The sequence below is a fragment of the Schistocerca americana genome, chromosome 1, assembly GCF_021461395.2.
Source record: "Schistocerca americana isolate TAMUIC-IGC-003095 chromosome 1, iqSchAmer2.1, whole genome shotgun sequence".
In the NCBI taxonomy this organism is placed as follows: Eukaryota; Metazoa; Arthropoda; class Insecta; order Orthoptera; family Acrididae; genus Schistocerca; species Schistocerca americana.
In genome coordinates, this window is record NC_060119.1 from 351558284 (window position 1) to 351584529 (window position 26246).

Here is a 26246-nt window from a genome sequence, read left to right on the forward strand (position 1 = left end):
CATTATAGTTCGAACAATGTGTCCAATATACAAACTGACATATCCTGAAAACACAGTGTAAATTAATTGTATAATAATAAATAAATAAATAAATAAAGCAACAACCACCTAGGTCACCATAGTTAAGAGAGGTGTTTTTTGTAAATGAATGGGAATAATACATAATCAGACAAAGGCAACTCCAGGTTGGAATATCAACAATATACAAAAAGACAGACTGTTACTCACCGTAAAGGCGACACGATGAGGTACAGACAGGAACAACAAAAAGACTCTTACGCATTAGCTTTCAGCCAAAGCATTCTTCAGAGAAGAACAAATGCACCCATTCATGCATGCAAGCAAGCACACACCTCATGCTCACATGACCACCATCTGCAGCAGCTCGGACCAGCATTCCTGTCCGAGCAGCCAGAGATGTCAGTCCTGTGTGCTTGCTTGTGTAAATGAATGAATGTGTGTGCATTTCCTTTTCTGAAGAATGATTTGGTCAAAAGCTAATATGTAAGAATTTTTTCAATCTGCCTGTCTGCAACTCAGCGTGTCATCTTTACAGCGAGTAGCAAGGATTAATAAATAGTTATTTTGTGGACAATTACTTCTTCCAATTGCATAACAACATGGTTTCAGGCACAATGAATGTTCTGTTCCCCCCCCCCCCCCCCCCCCCCCCCCCCCTCCCAGCATGACTGACAGGCTGAAATCATAGATTTTATACTGATAATTTTTCATTGTCTCAATTCTTTTTTTGGGAGGGGGGAAAAGGTGGGGTGGGGGGAGATATGCATCAAAATTTTTGCTCTCCTTAGCATTAAATAATCTGACTCTTAGGAATATGTAACAGCTTGTTAACGAAATTTTCTTGAAGTATCTCTGATGTCTTTTGTACATAATCATTCAAAAGGTGAGCATTATAAAATCATAATCATGAAGTTAAAAATATCACATGCTGTCATTTCCTGTTAAAACAGTTCTCTAAGTGCTGTATTGTTGCTAATATCAGACTCAGTTGCCCGAGACTGCAGTCGTGTGTGCATGAGTTGCATTTGTATATGTGCGTGTTTGCCATTTAATTCTGAGGAAGGCCTTATTGGCCAAAAGCTATTATTTGTGACAGTCTCTTTGTTGTGTCTATCTGTGACTCAGCATCTCCGCTATATGGTGTGTAGCAACTTTCCTTTTCACAATATTGCAACAAAATATTTTGTGACACACAAAAGAATTACCTCAATGAGGTAGCATTTAAGTTGTAACCATAGTAGTAGCGTAACCACAGTAGTAGTAGTAGTCATACCTGAGCATATACAACAGACAATGTCCTTGCAAAATAAACTTGTACATTATTCCTTGCAGTAAAATTATTTTCACAGTTCTTCAAGTATGTCTGATACCTATGTTCTGTCACATTCAGGAGCCAGCATATCAGCCACTGGAAACTCTCTTTCACAACTGTAAACAAAAATTTGAAAGCACACAATGAATTCTCATATTAAAATATCAATGTTCTATAAATTTTGCTATGCTGAAGGTTAAAAACATAATTCCACATGTGCAGTGATCTTTTTGATAAAATTAAATAATTTTAATTTTGCCAAAGGTTTACAGCCCTCATGAAATCATATGACAACAGAAGTATTGAGTTGTTGGTAGGAACACAAAAAAGAACGGTAACTTCATTAGCTTTTTTTTAACTAGAGTACATGTCTACTACATCTTAAAAAAAAAAAAAAATTAAAAATGACTGCCCAAAAGCTACTGAAGTTTTCATTCTTTTTTTGTGTACCTGTCAACAGGTCAATGCTTCTACTATTCTGCGAGTTGTGAGCTTTACTCCTAAATTCTTGCCAGAACTTTCCATACTATATTTACATACTAATGACAGTTACATAAGTATATGGAAGAGGCAACTATATTGAACATAACCTGTTCTTTAGAACTTTAACTACATGTCTATAGGACACAAGGTTTGTATGTTTGCAGAACTGTTAAGTAACAGAGAAGTTGTGAGCAAGCAGACTATTTATCTACACAGGGACTAAACACGACTGCAAATACAGATGAGCTGACAATTAAACAGTTGAAATATCTCTGAAAGTAGTTTTAGTTGTAACAGTAATAGTACTAGCAGACGACGACCACCACCACCACCACCACCACCACCACCACCAATCTCCCTCAAAATGGATCTTATTAAAAAGTTAAAGAATAAATTCTCATATTTGTTTTGAAAGAAGAAAGTGAGCCAAACTTGCCAGACAAGTGAGTGATCTTACTAACATACTAAGAAATGTCACTTCAGCTTATACCACTCGCAATGCTATGTTCCACAACATTTGTATGAAAACCATAACTTACATGTATGCCTCAGAACATCATCCAAGCAGGAGCCAGTGAACTGTTTACTTAATATATCTTTCGCATGTAACAAGAAATATGCTGATTTAAGAGGCGATGCAACTTCTGGAGACGAAATATTTTCTTGGACTTGCCTCCACTGCCTTAATAACCAATTACTTGTCTGTTGTAATAATACATTATTATCACCTTCATAGGTCACTTTTGCATCATGATTATTTCTTAGCTCTCCAAGTCCTGATGCTGGAATGAAGAAAATTTTTTACATGTGTTAATGTCAAATGTATGGCAAAAGATCATTCATAAAATTATTAATCCTGCTTAATAAATATACTATTGTTCGAAGCAATTGAAACACCTTGAAATAATCAATGCAGGTATCAAATTTTTAAAATATATTGACGAGAATATGGATGAATTAGCCAGTATTTTTTAAATTGACCCAATATTGACTTTGTGCTGACTGAGCCACAAAACTTCCTGTCATACATTGTCTGCAATTCAAAAAAGTTTCAGTGAGCTCAAATGTAATGAAGTATTTCTAACAGAATAACCTCCTACATGCCAATCAGCATAGATTCCAAAAACAAATATGAAGTGAAACAGAACACACACTTTTCTCACATGACATATTGAAAGCCATGGATCATGGCAAAGAGAGGTAGATGCAGTATTCCTCAATTTACGAAAAGCATTTGACAAAATATATCTACACTTATTATTAAAAATACAGTCATATGGGGTATCCAGTGAAATTTTTGACTGGACTGAAGATTTTTTGGTAAGGAGGAGACAGAAAGTTATTTTGGATGGAGACTCATCGACAGTTGAAGAAGTAACTTTGGGTGAGCACCAGGAAAGTGTGTCGCAACCCTTGCTGTACATTAATTACCTTGCAGAGAACAGTAACAGTAACCCCAGACGTTTCGCAAATGTTACAGTTACCTATATGGAGTACTGTAAGAAAGAAGCTGCACAAATATTCAGTCAGATCTTGATAAGGTTTTAGAGTGGTGCAAAAATTTGCAACTTATTTAAATGTTCAGAAATGTAAAACTATGCACTTCATAAAATGAAAACATGTAGTATACTATGAGTACAATATAAATTACTCGCAGTTGGAATCGGTGAACTCATATAAACACCAGGGTGTAACAATTTGTAGGGAAATGAAATGTAATGATCACATAGTCTTGGTCTCAGATGTGGCTAAAGCAGGTGCCAGACTGCTGCTCATTGCTAGAATACTAGTGAAACAATCTGTCTAATGCAAACCATCTTCGAATATTGCTCAACTGAGTAGGACTCAAAGCTAATAGGAGCAAAAGGATATACTGAAAAGATACCAGTAAAGAGAATGGTCACACGTTTGTTTGATTTATGTGAGAATGTTACAAAGATGCTGAAAGAACTGAACTGACAGATGCTTGAAGACAGACAAAAATTATCCCGTGAAAACCTACTTACAAAGTTTCTGAAACCTAGGTTAAGTGATGAATCTAGAAACATACTACAACCTTCTACGTATTGTCCCCTTAGGGATCATGAAGACAATACTAGTCTAATTACAGCATGCACCGAGGAATTTAGGCAGTCATTCTTCTCGTGATCCATACATGAATGGAATGGGAAAAAGCCATAAGCACCACACACTTCACAGTGGTTTGCAGAGTATAAATGTAGGTGATAAAGCTCCATTTGCAACATTAAATTGGAATATACACAGTAAATCACTTAATCTGATGGTGACTACATTAATTACATTTTCAATTATGGCAATTTTAACAGCCACTGAATATACCTTTTAAATATCCATTTCCACCACATGCTTCACGGCATTCCTGCAATGCATAGGCACACGTCCATGTAATAAGAGGTTTGGAAGCAGAGACCATAGCATGGATCTCCGACACCATTGCATTCTGAAACATTTTTTACATGCTACTTAACAGTATTCAGTGAAAAGTAAGATATTTAGTACATATCTGCATAAGATACGGCTGATTTCATACTCTACAACTTAAGTAATGTATTATTTCTATTATATTTTCCTGTGTTGTCATCTTTTTAACAGAATCTCTTTGGAGTTCCAAAAACTGTCCAATTTATGAAGCAACAGTACTGAGAGGAAGAAGTGGCTTTGATGAAATGGACTTGTGGCAAAATTATTTGTTCCATGGTAAACAGAGTTACACTATACATGTCAGGGAGGTTTCCATTACTATAAACCATAGCATAAATCTTGTACTGACAGCTCCTAACTTCTAAGAAGTAGACCACACAGCAACTGGATTTTTGTACTGTTTCACACATATGGTAAGTGACTTTCAGAAATATCAATATCCCAAAGTAGTTCGATGCAACTCTTATAATCATCAACAAAATTGACTTTGAAGTTTTCCGAGCATCTCTGATATCCTAAAGTAATGTCACTTTTTTGATGCTCTGTGTGGCTTTGTTGTAGAATGCTCACCTACCATGTGGGTGGCCAGGATTCAATTCCTGACTGATGCATCCCCCCCCTCCCCCTCCCCCCTTTTAACAAAGGCGCATGTCCCATGAGCATTTACATAAGGATGAAACAAATAATTTATAATGTTTTTTAATTCAAACAATCTTGTTCAAATAACTTACAGGAATGCAGCCAGGTGACGTCATTGACATGAGCACACCCTGCCATTTTCAAGGCAAAACTGCAGCAAATAAGCACTGTGCAATTCAATTTAAAATCTTGATTTTTAGAGGACCTCCACAAAGATAAGAGATTAAACACACATTCACTCACTCACTATGTAAACACTAGTCCCATCACACACCAAAGATGACCAACATCAAAAGTTATCAATAGCATTATTAAGGAAGATGTTTGAATTAAATTAGCAACCAACCTTATAAATAGAGACGGCGGTTTTTGTTTAAACTCTGTATGGAATCCTGCGCTCTCACTTGTTGAAAAATAGAGGGAGAAAGTTAATGCTAACTCACCCACTGATTAATTTCACTATCGTTAACTTCTGATGTCAGTCATCTTTGGTCTGTGATGGCGCTAGTGTTTACTGTGTCTGTGTGTGTGATTTTTATGGAGTTCCTCTGAAAACCAAGGTTTCAAATTGATTTGCACAGTGCTTACTTGCTGCAGTTTTTCCTTGAAAATGGTAGGGTGTGCTCCTGTCGAAACATTGGTGGTTGTTGATGATGTCACTCAGCTATAATCTCATAATTTATTTGAACACTGTATACACAGGGAGAAACTACGAGGTGCGACAATAAAGTAATGAGACTGATGTGAAAAAAAAAAAAAAAAAAAAAAAATGTTGTTTACTGTTTTAGTCAAGTTTAGTGTTGTCTCCTTCAAAGTAGTTCCCTTCTGATTCCACACACTTTTTCCAGTGCTTCTGCCATTGATGGTATCATTTCTGGAACTCATCTTCTGTAATATCCTCCAAGACCCTTGTCACAGCTTTTTGGACATCTTGTGTTGTTTGAAAATGGTGTCCCTTGACTTCCGTTTTGACTTTTGGAAATAGAAAAAAGTCGCACAGAGCGATATCTGATGAATAAGGTGGCTGTGGTAGTACTGAAATTTGTTTTGAGGTTAAAAATTGCTGTACTGTCAGAGCAGTATGGGATGGCGCATTATCATGATGCCAAATCCAATTATCAGCAATGTTGGCACGGACACAAAGAACACTTTTACGAAATTTTTCTAAAATTTCTTTGGAGTAATATTAGTTAAATGTTTGTCCGGGAGGCACCCACTCTTTATGAACAATTCCCTTGGAATCCAGCATGCATTTCACTTTTGACTTTGACATGCGAGCTTTTTGTGGTCTGGATGATCCCTTTGATCACCATTGTGAACTTTGGCGTTTTGTCTCTGGATCATACTGAAAAAAAAAAAAAAAAACAACTTTCATCACAAGTGATAACACGGCTCAACAATTCTGGATTGATTTCCGTTTGTTCTAACAGATCGGCAGCCACATTTTTTCCATGTTTCTCACTGTTGTGATGTGAGATTTTTGGGGACAATTTTTGCACAAATCTTTCTCATACCAAGATCTTCAGTTATTATTAGACGAACCGTTTCTTGATTGATATTCAGTTCTTCTGCAATCATTTTCATGGATAATCAGATTGTACGAGTACATGCACCCTGGCCAAGTTGACATCCGTCTGTAAGGTTGATGGTCGTCCACTGCGGTCTTCATCTTCAACATTTGTTCTGCCTTCACTAAACTTTTTACGCCAACGAAAAACTTGAGCTCTTGACATAACCTCCTCTCCAAAAGCCTTCTGAAGCATACCGTAAGTTGTCGTCGCATTTTCGCCCAATTTAACACAGAAAGAAATGGCATACCATTGAGCAATATTATGCGGCTCCATTTCCGTGACGAGAGACACAAACACATGCTAACTTATTACAGCACAACTCACGACTGAGCAGTTGCATCGATGTGCTGCTTGGACTAGAAGCAGCTTATAGACCAAAGTCAAAGATATTGTGCCTACGCAAGCCTACAGGGTTGCCACATCTTGCAAAGAAAATCAGTCTCATTACTTTATTGTCACACCTTGTATGGTCTCATATTAAGCAATTTTATTGTTGGCTGATGCTTTGTGAAGAAGAAATGCTACTTATTTGTGCAGTGCTGCACTATTCATACTAGCTGCCATAGTTGGTCATTTGATGTTGCAATTGAGTACGAATTTGCATGCTGCTGCCGTCCAGTACATGCATGCCGAGCATGTGCATCTTTCATGAAGAACAGATAACAAACTGACATCACATTCCACGCATTGAGAAATTCTTCAGTTAGACGTGTTCACTCTACATTTGGAACATCTTGAGGTAACACTATTGTTATTTTAGTTTGAAAATAAGCCACCAGAACTATGCGATATCAATTCTTGCACCTCACATTTCATATTTATTGATACATTTCTTTCACCTGGCAAGATTAGGGCCTTCAGATGATCTCTTACATCTAACCGGACTTCCTCAGCGAGTTAACTTTACAATTTGTGTGGCACATGAAATAATGATATGCGAGGGGGTACCCAAAAGAAACCAAACTAATTTTTTGGTGGGCCGAGCTTTTGTAGTACCACATTTTGCTGCTAGGAGTGCAAAGATTGAACATTCGAGAACTGGTAAGCTGAGTATACGGACAATGCTATGCGGAAAACTCTAGTGTGAGTGGTTTTCCCATTTCAAAAATGGCAAAATATCAGCTGACAACAAACCTTGTTCTGGTCGCCCTTCTATGTCCTGAATACATAAAAATGTTGGAAACATTCATGCAATCATCAATGAAGATCGACAACGGACCATTGAAGAATTATGGAGCTGACGGGAGTGACCTGGTGGTGAATTGTGACAGAAGATTTGGAAATGAAAGGGGTGACAGCCAAATTCGTGCTACGACTGCTGACTTTTTTTTTTTTTTTGAAACAGTAATTGGATACCACAGACAAGTGTTGGATGGATTGTTTCACAAAAAGTCCACTGATTAATTTTAAGTGAGATATGAGGGTGACCTGTAACTTCTTACTTTAAGACCCAGGAGTTGTGCCCATTGTGACACTGAACAAAGATCATCATTAATACCTGACATAGCAGCAGTTACATTCTTAGGGGTGGCACTTTTGTACAACTGGCTATCATCAGTGTAAAAGTGGTAGTTACAAGGGTGAAGCACAAATGAAATATCATTTATATACAATGAGAAAAGCAATGGCCCAAGGACAGAACCCTGGAGGACTCCAGAGTAAACTTTTCCATAACGATTTCTCTGACCCACAGATGACTTGTCGACATTTGTTTCTGAGATGCTGTTGAATTACAGTATTGCACTATTTGAAAAATTCAGCTATTTTATTTTAATAAGTTACATACTGAAATCAACCATATCAAAAGACTTGCCGTGGGCAAGCAATGTTAAAATGGCTCTTCATGATATATTTGATGTCATCACTCACTTTGATTAAATTTCTAAAGCTTGTTGAGAAGAACTCACAGGATTATGATAGTTAACAGAAAACCAGACTCTTTTAGTTTAGTTAACCTCACTCAGGCTTAATTTCCAGTCGATTAACCATTTAAAAATGCAATGTAAACAGCCACCTCATATTTTCAAATCTATTATCCAAATAGTTATAAGGTGCATTCTGCACAGAATTTGGAGGTAATAAAGCCTAAAACTGTATAAGCTAACAACAGCATAAGTCAGCCTCCCTTACAACCTATCTGTAAATTAATTATGTTTGCAATACATTCTCAGTGATTATATAAACACAGCCATGCCAGGGAAACCCAGGAAATACTGGAGCACTTTACGCAGGAAAACACTCCACAATTCTTTGTTTTCAAGATCTTTTAAAGTAACATCATCATCATCATCATCATCATTATCATTATCATTATCAAGTGAAAACTGAACAGAATGTTTAATTTCCGTAACATGGAACTCAAATTATGTACAGTATGAGTCCTACTATGATTTTTGAGAAAAATCTATCATGAATTATCAGAAGCTAGTCTTCCCCCTTTTGGCGTCCACTCTGGAAATGACCTCATCAACCTGTTAACATAATCTAACAATGAAATTAATCATTTTTTGACAGTTTTTGAAGGGGGAGGAAGAGAGGTGAAGGAAAAGGACTGGAGGGGTTTAGGAAAAGGGGTTCAGTCCTTTTCCTTCACTCCTCTTCCTTCCCCTTCAACTCTTCTGCAGGAAGGAGGAGCCAATGGCTCTGGAAGCTTGAATAAGTTAAACATTTTTGTGTGGGGTTGTTCTCCTACTGTCACTTGGCAAGTAGTTTTTTTTATCTATCAAATAACATTCTGTTGACATAATCTTAATAGTCTGAGACCCTAAATTTCAACACTTTCCAACAATATATGTCATTCTATATCTCATGAGAATTGGCTGGTATCTCCTCCTCTCACAGTTACAGTTTTCCTTGTTATCCTTTAATATCTTTCCACACTTCTGGAAGTCTCTTCCTGCAACATTAAATTACATAATTATAATCTCCTAGAGTATGCGTTACTTACAAGTCTCCTAAGTTTTCCTCCTGAGTTACTTTCTTCAACACAGTCCAAATACTGATCAGTGAAAGACGAAACAAATACTTTCAGGGCGCAGGCAGCCGACACATAGGGCAACAAACGCCATTGCTGAAAAAGAACAGAGTCTGTAAATAGTAAGTGAGCTTTTTATATAAAGTATTTTCAATTATTATAAACACACTAATAATCTCAGGTCTTAATTAGTGTTTGTAATTGAATAATAACACACAACCAAATTAATGTACACCACTCAGCAAACAATAATCTCTCAGAAACGAAGTACCAAAAATGTTCCTTTGATCATAAGTTGAACATGCGTCCAAATGCCCACTGCTGAAAAAGAAAATTGCATGCATCAGCACTTCCATAACTCTAAGTCACTATCATACTAGTTTCCTGCCTCCACCCTCGCTCCCCTCCCCTCCCCTCCCCTTCCCTTTCAAAACTTTACTTTTAGGTATTATATATAAAAACTCAGAGCATTGTGTTTTTCTGTGGATGCACCGGGCTGAAAATATTTTCCACTTTTTAAAACAGACTAGAAGTGATCACTTTTAGTCACTTTTATCCACACCTACTACATGTCAGAATGATATTTTCATTTAGTGGATAGGCTGGAGGTTTCGAAACTTCCCGAGTCGGATGTGGTGAAGATGGCAACTGGATAAGCTCCAGGATGCTGTGTTTGTTTAGGGAATTGAAAGGAACATAAGAAAGATTGAAAACACTGGTAGATTTCAGACAAATCCATTTTTAAGCTTTATGACACCCACAGATTTCCCCCCCCCCCCCCTCCCTTTCCCCGAACACACACACACACACACACACACACACACACACACACACACACACACACACACACACACACGTACTGTGTGTACAATTAATGATAAATTCTGGAACAGTGGAGCGACTATAGGGACATGTCAGCAAGTGCCAACATTCAGTTACTTTGCAAAATTTAGAATTCATATCATTCTGAAATATGATGACAAGCACTTTCCATGCATACAACTTCTTTCTGCATACATGGCTTACCTTTGTAATTCTACTGGAGATTACCTTGAAAATATTGACAAGCTTTACCTAAGCAAGAAACATACACTTTTTCATTATTATACAACTGTCTCTACTTGATGTGTCTCACTGTCCACCTCCACACATAAATGTACAAATTTTCTAAAGAGTAAGGTAATTTGGCAGTGAATCAAACAAACCTGCAACTGGTACTCCAGGATAGGAAGTTCCTCATTTTCATCAGGGCCAAACTGCTTTCTTATTGCCGAGTATCTTACAGCAATACAGACAGAGTGACACAGTGTATTTGCACTTTCTTGCATTATACCAACTCGTCCTGCAGACAGGTTTTCTAAAGATGCACCTGCAATATTACAAAACTATGAACTTCCATTGAATGATGGTGCTTCACCAAACAATGAAGCTTACTGTGGTGAACATTAGAAACATATAATTCAGAAAATTAGTTATCACCATCAGTTTCATTGTTATCAACCTATGAAGATAGAATAACGCAACCAGTACGTTGCATAAGCTGTAGCATGGTCATTCGTGACGTCAAAATCAAAATTAATAGTGAATCTTATTACAATATGATAACTAATATGTGGCTAATCTTGGGGACAGAGAACTTAAAAATGAAGCAAAAACGTGTGTGTGTGTGTGTGTGTGTGTGTGTGTGTGTGTGTGTGTGTGTGTGTGCGCGCGCGCGTGTGTGTGCACACTTTGCTAATTACAGACACTTTTTTTGTTGTTGCATATTTACGTCTTCTTGTTTTCAGATTTTCAGCTTGGGTCTATAGGTATTTTCTTTCAAAATGTTGTCTTCTGATGGCTAAATCAAATGCTCAAGATGTCTACCGTCAGCTCTTGTAAAGGGACATCCTCCTCTAGCATTACTTTTCCTCAACAGTAGTAGTCGATATCAGTAATATTTTTGGAATTTTGAACAAGTCAATATTATCTCAGCTGTTTTTCTGAAAAATTTTATGTAATTTTAAACACAATATGTTATAGTACAAGCTAAAATTTATGTAAAGGAATTACTTTATTTTCGTTGTTACAATCGATATGGTACTAGCTCTGAATGTACAGTTAAAATTGCCCTTTTTTTTTCAGAAACATTTGAAATTATGAAATATTTGGCACACTTAAAATTTCAATTATTAATTATGCAGTCTAGTACTGTTTACTATATTTACTTCTGGATTCATTTATGAAATAATAATCAAACTTAATAGAAATTCATTTGCCAAGAAAAATTATAAACCCTATGGAATATTGTTATTTCCGCAGAGTGAGGGAGTAGTAAACACGCCTCTGATGTGATCGGACGTATTTTTGTATTTTTGGTGAACAATGTAATTTCGGATTTGTTAATGGGAAAATTCATAAGACTGTGTGATATACTAAAATGCGCCAAAGTAAATTAATGTAAAAACAAAAAATCCGCAACGACAGTCTTCAAAATTATTGAGATCAATTGAACCGTGAGAACATAAGATGTGAGAATTTCAGCTTCAACAATCGACCCATAGACAAGAACAACTACAAGAAAAGATAAGTAAACTGTAAAGTTTATTGTAATCTTACTCCTGTCAAATCTTCAGAAAAAAGCTTTGCACACTGGTGAACAATAGCAGCAATTAGGCAGAAGGGATATCTAACATGTTTCTAAATGCTGCATCATGGCCTGTCTTACTCGCTCAGTTGTATCTGCTGAAATCCTTCCTGAACATATATGCGAACAATGTCAACATTCGCAATAATCTTTAGTACACAATGTTCTTTAAATGCCCCTCAAGATCAGGACATTGAGCAGGCAAAAATATTGTTGCCCTGTGACCTATCCATTTAATTGGGAAATGCTGATTTACAATTGTTCTTGCTTGCAGAACAAAATGAGATGATGCTGAATCATGTATGAACCACAAGTGTAGTGGAACATCTTCCAGCAAAACATATAATTGTACCATTAAAAATTCAGTGTATGATGATCCAGTCAGTTTTTCACAGAAAATCAAAGATCCAATTAATCTCTCTCTAATTATGCCAGCCCATACATTAATGGTAAACTGTTGTTGTTGTCTTGTTTCCGAAACTGCAAAGGGATTCTCATTCACCCATATATGAGTGTTGTAGAGAGTATGCACTCCAATACTTATGAAATTTGCTTCATCAGTGGATAGTATGGCAGACAGAAGGGTTATTTCTGAAAGCACATCCCCAGTAACAGCACATCCCCAGTAACAGCACATCCCCAGTAACAGCACATCCCCAGTAACTGAGTATAAAAAGTTTTTCTTGATGGCAAATCTGCTTCAATATGACCTTACTCTCTTTGAAGTTAGTGTGGATAAATCAGTCGCTCTTGTAACACTTCTCACACTATCCCATGATTCACAGCCTCAGTTTCTGCTATTTCTCTGGTACAGCTGCCATTATTGTCTTCAATATGATGAAGTACTCGATCATCTAAATCATGTGTTCTAACATTATTTTGTCTTCCACAATGAAATAACTTTCTCAAAAGAACCTCTTTCCACAAGCCATTCATGTATTCTTCGAACGGTCTTACTTTTTGTACAAATGCCTGGCTTCAACGCTTTGCAATTTGTTAGTCCATACATCAAGTGCATCTCCACCATGTGCCGATTAGAATACATTTTAACCAGGGATGTGCACAGTACACATTAGTTTAATATGAATATGGGCAAACTTGCGTCTCGCCTGTGACTAAGTCAGAGACAACATGTCGCTCTCCAGATGAAGATGCTTGTTTAGTGAAGCCCCTCTCAGAAATAGCTGATTTGATTCCTAGTGTGTGTGTGTATAACATATACAGACACAAGCAGACATATTTAAAGACAAATGTCTGCTTGTGTCTGTATATGTGTGGATGGATATGTGTGTGTGTGTGTGTGTGTGTGTGTGTGTGTGTGTGGGCGCGCGCGAGTGTATACCCGTCCTTTTTTCCCCCTAAGGTAAGTCTTTCCGCTCCCGGGATTGGAATGACTCCTTACCCTCTCCCTTAAAACCCACTTCCTTTCATCTTTCCCTCTCCTTCCCTCTTTCCTGATGAGGCAACAGTTTGTTGCGAAAGCTTGAATTTTGTGTGTATGTTTGTGTTTGTTTGTGTGTCTATCCACCTGCCAGCGCTATATATATATATATATATATATATATATATATATATATATATATATGGGGGGGGGGGGGGAGAGAAGAACATGCAGGACACTAGTTCAATAAGAACTGAAGAGTAAGCTTTCACACCCAATTGTGTTTTCGATACTGAAAGGATTCGTTCATTTACTAGCACCATGACAACTAAAACAAACATAGTAGGGCTTAGACATAACACTTCCCAAAACAATCTACATTTGAAAAGAAACAATACCTGCAGGACCAAGCATGACATTTCAGGGGGGAAAAATAATGGAGCAAACACGAAAAAAACAAAAACGTGTTTGTAATAAAGGGGGGGGGGGGGGGGGGAGGGGGGAAGACACCATGGAAGAATTATCCAAATTGGACAGAAATTGGTAGATGTTCAGACTAACAAATGATTACTATTACAGAAAGATTGAATGATTTATTCAAGAGAAAAAGCTTCACAAACTGTGGAAGTCAATAATGTATTGCTCCACCTCAGGCCCTCGTGCAAGCACTTATTTGGCTTGTCACTGACTGATAAGAGTTGTTGGATGTCTTCCTGAGGGATATCATGACAAATTCTTTCCAACTGGCAAGTTAACTTGTCCAAATCTCTAGCTTGTTGGAGGACCCTGCCCATAACACTCCACACATTCTCAATTGGGGAGATGTACAGCAACCTTCCTGGCAAGGGCAGGCTTTGGCAAGCACAAAACAAGAAGCCATTTGTGGGTGGGATTGTCCTGCTGAAATGTAAGACCAGGATGGCATTTCAAATTTATGATAGTAATGAATCTGGGATTCTCAGTGTGTCTCTGATGACTGAGTGGTCTTCACGTTCTATAGTCCCTCTTACTGTCCAGCATTACATTATACAGATCCTGTTGGAATGCATGGTGGCTGCTGCATGTGTTGGTGGCCCCGAGTTCCTTCTTATGTGTGATAATGCCAGGGCCCATGAGGCGGGCATCACCAGGGTTGTCCTGCAAAGCCAGGATATTGAAGCAATGGACTGGTCAGTGGAAACTCCTGATCTAAACCATTATGGGAGATGGTTTACAGACTTGTTTGTGGTCTTCCTGTTCACTGAAGACTTTCCAAGAACACTCACTGAAGAATGTGAATGGATACCACACAGTGACCTCCACAGATTTATATGGAGCATACCACATATGGGTAAGGCAGTGATAAAGGCTCATGGAGAACATACACATTACTGAAGCTCTCCAGGTCCAACGGAAAGCACCCAGGACAGTATAATGAATGATGGTTTGCACTTTGTTTTCAGCACCTGTCAAACATTTCAGTTCTTGTTATGTAAATGAACAAGGATGTAATAATGTTTTGTTGTGCACTTCATTTGTGAAAGGTAAAGGTATAATTTCGTAACATACCCAGTCCTCAATAATTATTGCTCAATTGAGTATGGCAGATGCCCAAAGTCATGTTCCCCTAATTCTTTGAGGAGTGTATTAAGAAATTGCATTGTTTATAATAAGATTGTTGATTTCCACAGCAACTCTTGAGCACCTGTGGTCACTTATGAGGAGATGACTGTCAGTATTTGGCTATAGTAGCTGCATGCAATGCCAGAGATCATGTAATCACTTAATCTGTCCTTTTACCAGTGAGCCATCTGGGTCTTTAATCAAAAAATGTTGGAAAAATAACACAGAAACCTCATTGCTTCCTAAGAGTTCCTTATACAGTAACCCCCATTCTTTAATTATAAATCATTAAACAAACACTTTGCTCTGTCCGGTACACTGACACTGTAACAACCACTGCTGACAGGGGCACCTCATACACAGTTCAGAGAGAGCAGATGTTACAGTTCATAAAAGGAAAACCACCTCTGCTAAACTAGTGCTGGCATGTGACAGAAAAGTATATAATAAAATTGTGGCATAAAGTTATGTGGAAGGATGGTGACCTTTCTTGAAAATTGCCTAGATCTGTAGTTAAGCTGGATAGCTTGTATAATAGTCATGCAGCAGGCAAAGAATGACTTTATTGATCACAATGTATGTGTGACGTGTTTTGGAATTATTTCCATCTTCAGAAATACAATTGCAAAGGTGACAGAAGGAAAGGTGTGTTATCAGTTGTGTGCGTAACATGAGATGACAGGCTACCTAGCAGTAACCACCATTCTTTAATTTTAAATCATGAACTATGCATTTCATTGTAAACATTTCCAAAAAAATTGGAGACATCTCTTAAGCTTTAATGTACCATTGGTGAGGAGGACATCACAGATGGAACACAAGTTCCACAAAAAAATGTGGACCACAGGAAAAAAATTAAAACTGATGAATATGACTACCAAGCTACCAAAAGCAACACATTATCACAGTCTCTCTTGTTATGCACACATCTAGTAATGCTTGTCCTTGTGCCACCTTTGCAGTTGGATTTCTGAAGATGGAAATAATTTCAAAACACGTCATACTTTGTGAAACATATATAGTTAATGTAAGCTTGCACAGCCAGTAATTAGCTTAACAGCTACAACCTATGGAACACACCACTTCCCTATCTTTCATCCTCAATAGCAATGGATATCAGTCAGGCCATCTGACAGCCACTGAAGACACCCACCACTGAAACATATTGCTTCCTGACATTTCTTATGTGACAAAGTCATTAAGACTGAAAATGTTTATTTTTCTGCAGATTAGAACACATTTCAAAATTTTGTTTTTAGCTAATATTTCAGTTTAAGCAAACAAGAAATGTGGACCATGGGAAACAAAAAACTGACGAATATGATAACTAAACTGCCACAAGGATATCACAGTTTAAAACCCAGAAAGGAAATTTCAGTAAAGAAAGCAGTCCTGATCTTTCCAGAATGAGATTTTCACTCTGCAGCAGAGTGTGCGCTGATATGAAACTTCCTGGCAGATTAAAACTGTGTGTCCGACCGAGACTCGAACTCGGGACCTTTGCCTTTCGCGGGCAAGTGCTCTACCATCTGAGCTACCGAAGCACGACTCATGCCCGGTACTCACAGCTTTACTTCTGCCAGTATCTCGTCTCCTACCTTCCAAACTTTACAGAAGCTCTTCTGCGAACTTTGCAGAACTAGCACTCCTGAAAGAAAGGAGCTTCTGCAAAGTTTGGAAGGTAGGAGACGAGATACTGGCAGAAGTAAAGCTGTGAGTACCGGGCGTGAGTCATGCTTCGGTAGCTCAGATGGTAGAGCACTTGCCTGCGAAAGGCAAAGGTCCCGAGTTCGAGTCTTGGTCGGGCACACAGTTTTAATCTGCCAGGAAGTTTCAGTCCTGATCTTGCTTCATTGCTCCTTTTGTCTCAATGAAAAAGAAAACATCTGGGATTTACACATAAATGTAATGTAATTCTGTTAAAAGTTACTAGCCTAACATAATTCAGGTTTTATAGGATTAAAAAAGTTTTATAAACTAAAGCAAAATGGTGGAAGAAACTGTACACAGCGAAAAACTAACACGAATTCAATTATGTAACAATAAAAGACCAAGTAATATAGAGACCACTGCAGCTAAATATGAAACCACAATATTTTTTGTAGAACATAACCTGTTATGATAATTTGTGAACAGTTTATTTAATTTTAAGCAAATTTCCTAACTTGACTTCATTAGGCTGCAGTGGAAATCAAACTGACTACTTAGCAAATAGGTAATTACTTTTTTTGTGAAATTTAACATTATCAGATTAGCCAGTTACCTGCTTGCACAATTATTGAATAAACTCATTACATCCCTCTGTAGTTTGCAGGAGAGCACTTGAAGATGAAAACAGTTGAACCTCACCTAATAGTTGCTGTGGGTTTGTGAAAAACGTTTCATACTCTCCTTCTGGTGTTACATCACTAACTCTGTTTAGTAGATTTTCTCTTGGAATTCTGTAATTCTGGAAAATGATGAACCTAGAAAGGGTATGATTGACAGATTAGGGAAAATATTATTTAAATGAATCAAAATGCAATGAATCAACAAAAATCTGATCTGGACAGGTATAGAAGCTTCAGATCTACAATTTAACAAGAATCATATTACAGAGCCCCTGAATGTGAGTGTGGTCTGGAGGGCTTCCGGCAACCTACCCATTATCAATTCCATTGAGACCAATCTTCTCTCCCATGTCACCAACTATGATGCCTGTGTATGGCATCAGTGTCTTGGGATTCCGGATGGGCACCATGAAAGCATGAAGACCATGGCAGACACCATCAGCAGTGACAAGTTGTGCAAATAGGACTGCATGCGTGCATGTCTTTCCTGTGTTCGCAATATAAAAAGGTCATAATCAGAACACGCACGAGTTTAAAACACTACAGCTTTAACAATTTCAGAAATGAATCCAAAATAGTGAAAGGAAATTTTACACAAGAGACTTCTTACATTTTAATACAGCTCTGATAATATTGTGCCATATAAACATGAGAGCTTCAATAATCAAAGGAAGATCAGCCTAAAGTAAACAACTATCAAAAATTACTTGTGTGTTAACCTGTGTAACTATTATGTTCCATCATATTATTACTGTTTCTCATGCTTGGCAAATTAGTTATACAAAGTAGCTCAGGCTTTCATTCATTCCTTCCAGCAGTCTCGCACAATGGAAAGTCTGCATTGTAATATCAACAATATTAATTAAAAGTGTAAAGTGCTACTCCCCATGGAGATGACGTGTTGAGCTCTACACAGGCACAACAAAAATACTGCTACATATGAGCATAGGCCAAAGTCTTCTTCAGAAAAGGAAAACACACACACATTCACTCATGTGAGCACACCTCACACACACATGAGCACTATCTCCAGCTGCTGCTCCAACCAGAATGCAACTGAAATGCATCAAATGGGAGCAACAACTTGGAGTGGGGAGTGGAAGGGAACAGCTAGCAGGATGCAGGTGGGGGAAGAGGAATCAGTTCTGCGGGTAGAGCACGCAAGGACTAGAAATGGCAGGACAAGGCTGCCAAGAGCAGAGTTGGGAGGCTGTGGTGGTGGTGGTGGGGAGGGGGGCTGATAGTAGAGTAGCAGGGAAGGACAAGAGACCAATGGTGGGTGCACTGGCAGAGAGCAGTGCACAATGAGGGTGAAGGGACATGAATTGTGAGAAGATGATAGGTCAAAACAGTTGGGTAGATAGTGTGAAGACAGTATGTTACCATAGGTTGAGGATAGTATGATTTCAGGAGTGGAGGATGTATTGTGAGGATAATGATTACCACCTGCACAGTTCAGAAAAGCTGGTGCTGGTGGGGGAGGATCCCAATGGTCAGGGTAAAGCAGCCATTTCAATTAAGCATGTTGTGTGCACCTGCATGTTGTACCACAGGTTGGTCCACTCTGCTCTTGGTCATAGTTTGGCAGTGGCCATTCATCCTGGTGGACAGCTGGCAGGTAGTCATACCAATATAAAAAGCTGAACAATGACTGCAGCAACGGCTTTTATGTGACACGGCTGCTTTCATATAAAGTGCTGGGTGGGTGAGCTGGGCAGGTCTTGCACATGCGTCTTCCACAGAAATATGATCCCTGAGGCAAGGCAGTGGGGTTGGGATTGGGAGTTGCATAGCGATGGATTAGGATGTTGTGGACAGCAAAAAGTTTGTTGTAAGTAGCTGCAGTTCAAAAGGAACAATTTACCATGAAGCAGTAGTCAAAATGCTTAACTCCTTAAACAGGTGTCTGCAAGATGACCACATGTGATTCTTATGGCAATGTTTTTGAGCAATGAACACTTTCTTTCTTAAAGCTGAATTATCCTAAAACATTGTTTCACATGACATTATGGAATGAAAATATGCAGAGCATGTCAGCTTACAGATTTGTCTCTCCCCAAATTTCCAATGATTTGAAGTGCAAATGTGGCTGAACAAAGTTGTTTTAGGAGTTCCAAAAAGTGTTTTCTCCCATTTAAATTCTCGTTAATGTGGACACCAAAAATTTTTGATGTTTCCACTGATTTCTTCATCCTGTGTTACACACATTGGTGTAGCATCTCTAAATGTGCAGAGCAGAATATGTTGTGTATTTTTGAAACTGATATTAGGCCATTCACAGAAAACCACTCAATAATACCTTTATGAACTTTATTTACCATTTCTTCAGTTGCTATATGTATGTTTTGATTGATTACAAAACTAGTGTTATCTGCAAACACAACAAATTCTGCTTGTTGTATGTTAGACAGACAGTGCCATTTTGTTGTAAAATCTGGTGACTAAATGTGAAAATGGCATTCTCAGTTGAGCAACTCTTCTGAGATCCAAACTGCATTTTATTGGTGGCCTTACTGTTGCTCATGTGGGATACATGACCTTCTCAAAAATTTTGGAAAATGGTGTCAGTAGAGAAACAGGTCAGCAGTTATTGACGAATCTCCCATCATCCTTCTTATAGAGGGGTTTAACAGTGTCATACTTCGATCTCTGTGATTAATTAACATTGTATTTAACATTAAAAATGTAAACTGTACAGCTTTTCAACCTGCACAACGAGTTGAAACCTAGGTTTGTTCCCCTATTACTTACGACATAAAGTTTCAAAACTTTTTCTCATACGAGGACTACCCAGAGAGTAATCATCATTTTCAGGTATATAGGAAGTAGTGAAGTAAATGGAACAGTTACTATAAAGACTCATGCAGAAGATTAGTGACTTGGAGCTACAGCAGTAGAAAGGTCATACTGTTTTTCGTTTGCCTACAGCCTCTCTTCAAAATGAGCACTGCTGAAAATTCTGTCAAATGTGAGATATGAATTTTAGTAGCAAAACACTTCTATGTTGTTGACAATTATCTGTCATAAAACATGTGTAGAAACCAAAATGCCATAGCTGACCCTCTGTAATCAACAACAATTAGGTTGAGAAAATTAATGAAAACAGACAAATTCCTTCAGTATTTAGCATAAGTCTATAGTGCCCCAAGTTCTGTGCTAGTTGGAATCCAAAACTGTCCAAGAACCATAAAACTCAACAGATTACTGGTTCTCTATAATCTCTTTTCCATTACGGTACAGGAGAAACAGGCTTTCTGAATACAATTGTGTGCCAATGCGGAGACCAAACAATAGTCTGTGATTGAGGTCATAAAATCTCATCAATAAACCAGAATCAACCTGCTTTTAATATAAAAACCAAGACAAGCCAGCCGAAGTAACTGATACCATTTATGAACTATTTTTACTACATTTATGGACAACAATCTCAGCCTGGCAAACTATTGTCAGGTGAAGAAAGATGTTTTGGAATATCCAGCTAAACTTGAAGCCCTGTAACTTCCACTGTACTTTACGGACATGGAAAAGTGGCCTTGATTGTGACAAAGAAGCTTACGGCAGTATAAGAGTCTGGCTGGTGTGTCTGACAGCAGACTTTAACACAAACGGAAATTGTCAATTAACTGAGACCTATGATAAATGCTTAAATCTGAATAGCGATTATGCAGAAATATAATACAAAGTAGTCCATTTAGTAAAAAATTTTCTTTAACAATTCCACTATTTTATTTTACCCTAAACAGTTTACTTTCCAGTTAGCTCATGTGATACATTGAATTATGAATTCTTAAGTAATGAAGAATGTGTAGACAGAAATCAGGCAATTCTTTCTTACCTAAATTTCCAGCCCAGCACTTTGCTGCACGAAAATCAGGGGTATGAATTATAAATTCTTGAGTGGAAGGATCATATGTTGCAGTTGTCCTCATTTTCTTTGTATTGCTTCCATGTTCAACCTCTGTCAATGCAAGGCAGCTCAAAATCTGTTGGACAGACAATGAAGCATAGAAACGAAGGGAAACAATTTTTTTTACTTATTTAACATTAATATTTCAGTACGGTGTTATTGATAAGATGACAATAACAGTTAATAGAAGTTACATTGCAGAAACATGCGCGCACACACACACACACACACACACACACACACACTCACACACACACACACACCTCCATCTTATGGAAGCAATATTCATTAGAAATGACAAAACAAAATGAAAAACCATGGCAAAGACAGAGAGAATGAGTATTATGCAAACAACTGCAATGTAATCATAGAAATAAAATTTAAAAAATTCTTTAGATTTTGTATGCATTCACTAGCTTTGTGCTACAGATGGCTCTATGATTCAAGCCATCACTGAGTCCTCGTCCACAAGCTTCCGTTTTCCTTGCCTCGCTACAGAAATCAGAAGGTACATTTGGAAAACAACAATAACACTAGAAAATTTGTTTAATTAGCAGTATGTTTACACAAATTCAGCGATTTTCAAAAGAACAATATGAAGTATTTGTCATCTGCTAGCACCAGTTCTGCTATGTATCACAACTCCTTTAGTGGCTATTAACTGTGGGCTCTGTCAAGAGTACACACATTAACAGTGCAATGTTTTTGTAGCAGTACTGAAATTATGCTATGTCAAGTTGGAACATAGTAGGAAAGAGAAAAAGGAGTTTGGATGGCCACGGTAATGCTGTAGGGAGGATGACGTAGAATCAGAACATATTAATGCACCAGAACTACTTTCACTAGCAGAAATGTTTTACAGTCTGGGAGCAGATTCGTACACTTGCTTTAATCAGCCATTTAACAATTTCATGGATATCATCTTTCATCTTGGGAATGCACTATTAGCATCAGTTTCATCTCTGTGTTAGTTAACTTAAAAGTCTTCATTGGTTGACAATACACTGAAGTCTGCCTCCAAGAATGAACAAAAATTCTTGCTGCTGCCATTCTGATTGAAATGTATTCATGCTATATGGAATTTAGAATTCACCATTCACCAGCTATCTCTTTGAAACCGATGTTCCCCTCCATAACACACACATTTTAGGCAAGTTAACTTTTATTTACTGCAGTACTCCAATTATATAATTTTATATGTTGTGATAGATTAAGTTCTTACTATCATAAATTTTCTGTATGTTCTTTCAATCTGAACAATTTTCCCTGTATGCTAAAATTAGTAATTCACATCAATGGAATATATTTATATGCAATTATACACTATTCTGGTCATTTAGAAACGTACTAGTGAATAACATCCTAAATTAAAAGTAAATGTATGTACTAGAAAGTTTTCCCTCAGTTACTGTTACTTTTATCTGTGGCAATGATTTTTAAAAGCGAAAAATGCCAAGTTGCACAATGCTTTGGTGTCTGCAAAACGGCATATTCACAGCACATCACATACTGCCACTGTCGATAGCTGAAATGTTAATGATGTACGGAAAGGTCTGGTTTAAAATTATGAATTATTTACGAGTAAGAAAGACAACTCACTGAAAGGCAAAAGCATTGCATTGTTGATAGGAACTCAAACAAAAGGTACGGAGCTTCATCAGCTTTTGCAATGCACTTCCTTTGTCTAGCCATAGGAAGAGTGTGTGTGTGTGTGTGTGTGTGTGTGTGTGTGTGTGTGTGTGAGAGCGTGCGTGCATTCTTCCTACAGCTAGAAAAAGGAAATGCCTTTCACAAGCTAGCCAAGCTCCATAACTTATGTTCATCTTTATATTTGTTATTGACCATTAACATAACTGAATAGGCTTTATGGCTTATACATTGAAAGACGTTAAACATACAAGTTTTAACATATGTTTGGCATACTTTATTACATGCTCAGTCACAGATATTTATACTTAATTATATACATAATTACAAGCATTTATACTGAATTACCTACACAATTACAAATATATAGCCATATATTTTCAGTTTTAAGATATGTTAACATTTATTTGTTTGTGTGCCTATCAATGGTGCAGCACTTCTGCCCTTGGTGAGTTGTCTCTTTTACTTTTAAATAATTTGAAATGTTAATGAGATTTACATTTGATTGCTTAATGAAACTGGGAATAAACTGTAGCATATATGAGCGACGAAACCTTGATAAACAAAAGGCGTCCTTCTGTATTTAAACAATGGAATGTCCAGGCTCAAATATCAACAGTCTTTACAATGTGTCATCTTTATAGTGAATGGCAATTGTCCTCCTGTCTTTCATAGGAATCAGTTTTTATACGAGTTAGCCAATTAATGGGAGGTGCTATACCCATCCAGTAATAATGTGCTATTTCCTTCCATGGTTGTGCAGCTCGCTGCTCATAGAAAAGTGCCCCAACAACAGGGATTATTGAAGAAGAATGGACAAAGCTTTCATATGAAATACGATATTTACCCGAGTATAAGACAACCATGAATATAAGTTGCCGCCGCCCCCCCCCCCCCCCCCCCATTTTTCTAAGAGGTTCCTTGAGAAAATTTTATTTTTAACTTATTCTGACTAATCAAAATTACAAACAGTTTTGCTGACATGAAGTATTGTCCTGAAAATGTTAATATAATACCTATTCTCAACTTATTAACAATATCAGATTGCTACTTGCAGTAAAGATGACCCACTCAGTTACAGACAGAATCAACAAAAAGGCTGTTACACATAATAATTTTCAGCTAAAGCCTTCTTCAGCAAAGAAAAGACACACACACACACACACACACACACAAAAGCACGCATACCTCATGTACACATGACAGCTATCACCAGCAGCTAGCTCTGACTGGAATTTGACTGGGCTGCTTGTTGTTCCACGTGTGTATGGACAGTCTTAAGAATGAGTGGTTAAAAGCCTCTGTGCACACTGTAAATCTTCTTTTAATATTTTCCCTTAACAAATTTTGAAGACTCAAGGGTAAGTAAAGACGTAAGTTGACAATCCGTCACTGCAGCTACGATGAAAGAAACAATAGTGCCAAATGAGGAAATATGTAAATAAAACTTGTAACAGCGTTTCCTAACGTGGGCAAAAATCTTAAGTACTAACATCAGCATCATTTGTAATGAACTGTTTTTAGATGGAAAAAGCAAGCCAAATGGTATATGTTTCATTAAGACCATTGATGTTATTTTATTTCAATAAAACAAAACACATTTGGTGATGGAATTCGCATTTCTGTGGAGTCATAAAACAGATTCAAAATATCTTCACTGATTTCAGAAATAACATCAGAAAAAATAGGCCTCTTGTAAGAAGTGTATAAGGCAGGGAAGAGTTGTGTAGAGCAACAATATATGTGACCGCCAATAAAATGTTGGTTCTACAATGTTCATTATTGATGGTTATTACCCACTGTGTCACATCTATTACTTTACAGGTATTTTGTGATTTTTCTTTCACAAAATATTTGAATACACAGCATACAAACTGCCAACGACTGCCACAATTTTCTTCTTCTTATTGTCTATACTTTCTAATATATAAACTACTTTCATAGTGCCAAAATGTACTAGAATAAATAAAATGTCTCTAAAACACCACACATTGCAACACCTCTGACAAGTCGAGAAGCACTGCACTCCTGGGTCCATGGACAAATCATAAAAATCGGCTGCATTACACCACACACAAACAGATCCAGCCTGTGGGCAGGTCGGTGAAACTAGATCTGATGGGCAGGACCTACACATTAGTGGGAAACGAAGGGCTTCAGATTGGAAGGCCCAATCTGTTAGGAATACCCACAGAAATAGCCTGTGATTTTGGCCTGTCACGGAAATCCACTAGTGTTGTTAGCTATACAGAAGTCACAGACAGCATGTTGTTGAAATAGAACTGCGGCGATCAATCCATGCTACAGATAACTTGTGCTAATATTGAGAATCAAGAATAATGAGGACAATCACTCAGACATGAATCATGCACCTGCAACCGCCGTCTCCAGCCACTGCAACCACTGTATGAGAATCAGATCCAAACAAACCACTCTTCACACCTCCCTGCCTCTCATCCACAGCTATTAAGCTAGCAGTGACAAGTGGTGGCAGCACTGACTGGGAGCAGAAGGGAGTGGTAGGAAGGGGAGATGCAGTAGTAACGAGCAAGTAGGGAGGCAGCGCATGCGCTCAGCTCACTGACGATGCAAAACGTCTCAGTAAATAAACCGTTTCATTTACTGAGACAAAAAAAGAGATATTTCCAGTGGTTTTTTTTTTTTTTTTCAAATTTCCCTGATATTTCCCAGACAGGTTTGAAATTTCCTGATCTCCCTGATTTTCAGAACATATGGCAACCCTTCTCACTTAAAAAGTAGCTCTCTGAACTTTGTATGTAGGCTTCTGTGGAATGGTTACTATCTATCTTCAAGAGCCTGTTGATTCAGGTTTTTCAGCATCCCCATGATGCTCTCCTACGGTCAATCAAACCAGTGACCATTTGTGCTGACTTCAACATCCTCTGCTAGTCTTACTTGGTTTGAGTACCACACAGCTGTGCAATAATCTGGGGTGGATTGTACAAGTATTTTGTGACTGCATTTTCACCGTATCCTCCCAATGAAGCGAAGCCTACTACCTTCTCTACTATGACTGAGCCTATTTGATCATGCCACTTCATATTTTTTCAAACTATCGCATGTGGGGGATTGTATTTATGCACAGATTCTGTGTTTAATTGTTACCATAGTCAAATACTTCTTTAGCCCCCCTCATTATTGTGAGCAAAGTAATTAATTTCAAGGAAATTGTTTCATGGCTGCTACCAGTGAGACAACCTGCCTATGCATTGGAGTGTCCCCAGTATTAAATGCAGCTGCAGGTGTAATAAGCATTTCACTCCTCCTGCCACCTATTGATGACTGCACAA

The 26246-nt window shown here is 37.8% G+C and overlaps 1 protein-coding gene across 2 annotated transcripts in view; it reads right to left on the minus strand.

Annotated features, from left to right (window-relative positions):
- Positions 1-26246, minus strand: part of LOC124599639 (peroxisomal acyl-coenzyme A oxidase 3) — a 187754-nt gene that overhangs the window by 8445 nt on the left and 153063 nt on the right. For both annotated transcript variants that reach the window (XM_047136093.1, XM_047136094.1), the window contains exons 5-12: positions 21217-21364; positions 17694-17868; positions 17401-17516; positions 10648-10811; positions 9416-9538; positions 4157-4277; positions 2356-2598; positions 1295-1449 (exon numbers count right to left, since the gene is read on the minus strand). In XM_047136093.1, the coding sequence (XP_046992049.1) occupies positions 1295-1449; positions 2356-2598; positions 4157-4277; positions 9416-9538; positions 10648-10811; positions 17401-17516; positions 17694-17868; positions 21217-21364 (1245 nt within the window). The remainder of the gene's footprint in view (positions 1-1294; positions 1450-2355; positions 2599-4156; positions 4278-9415; positions 9539-10647; positions 10812-17400; positions 17517-17693; positions 17869-21216; positions 21365-26246) is intronic.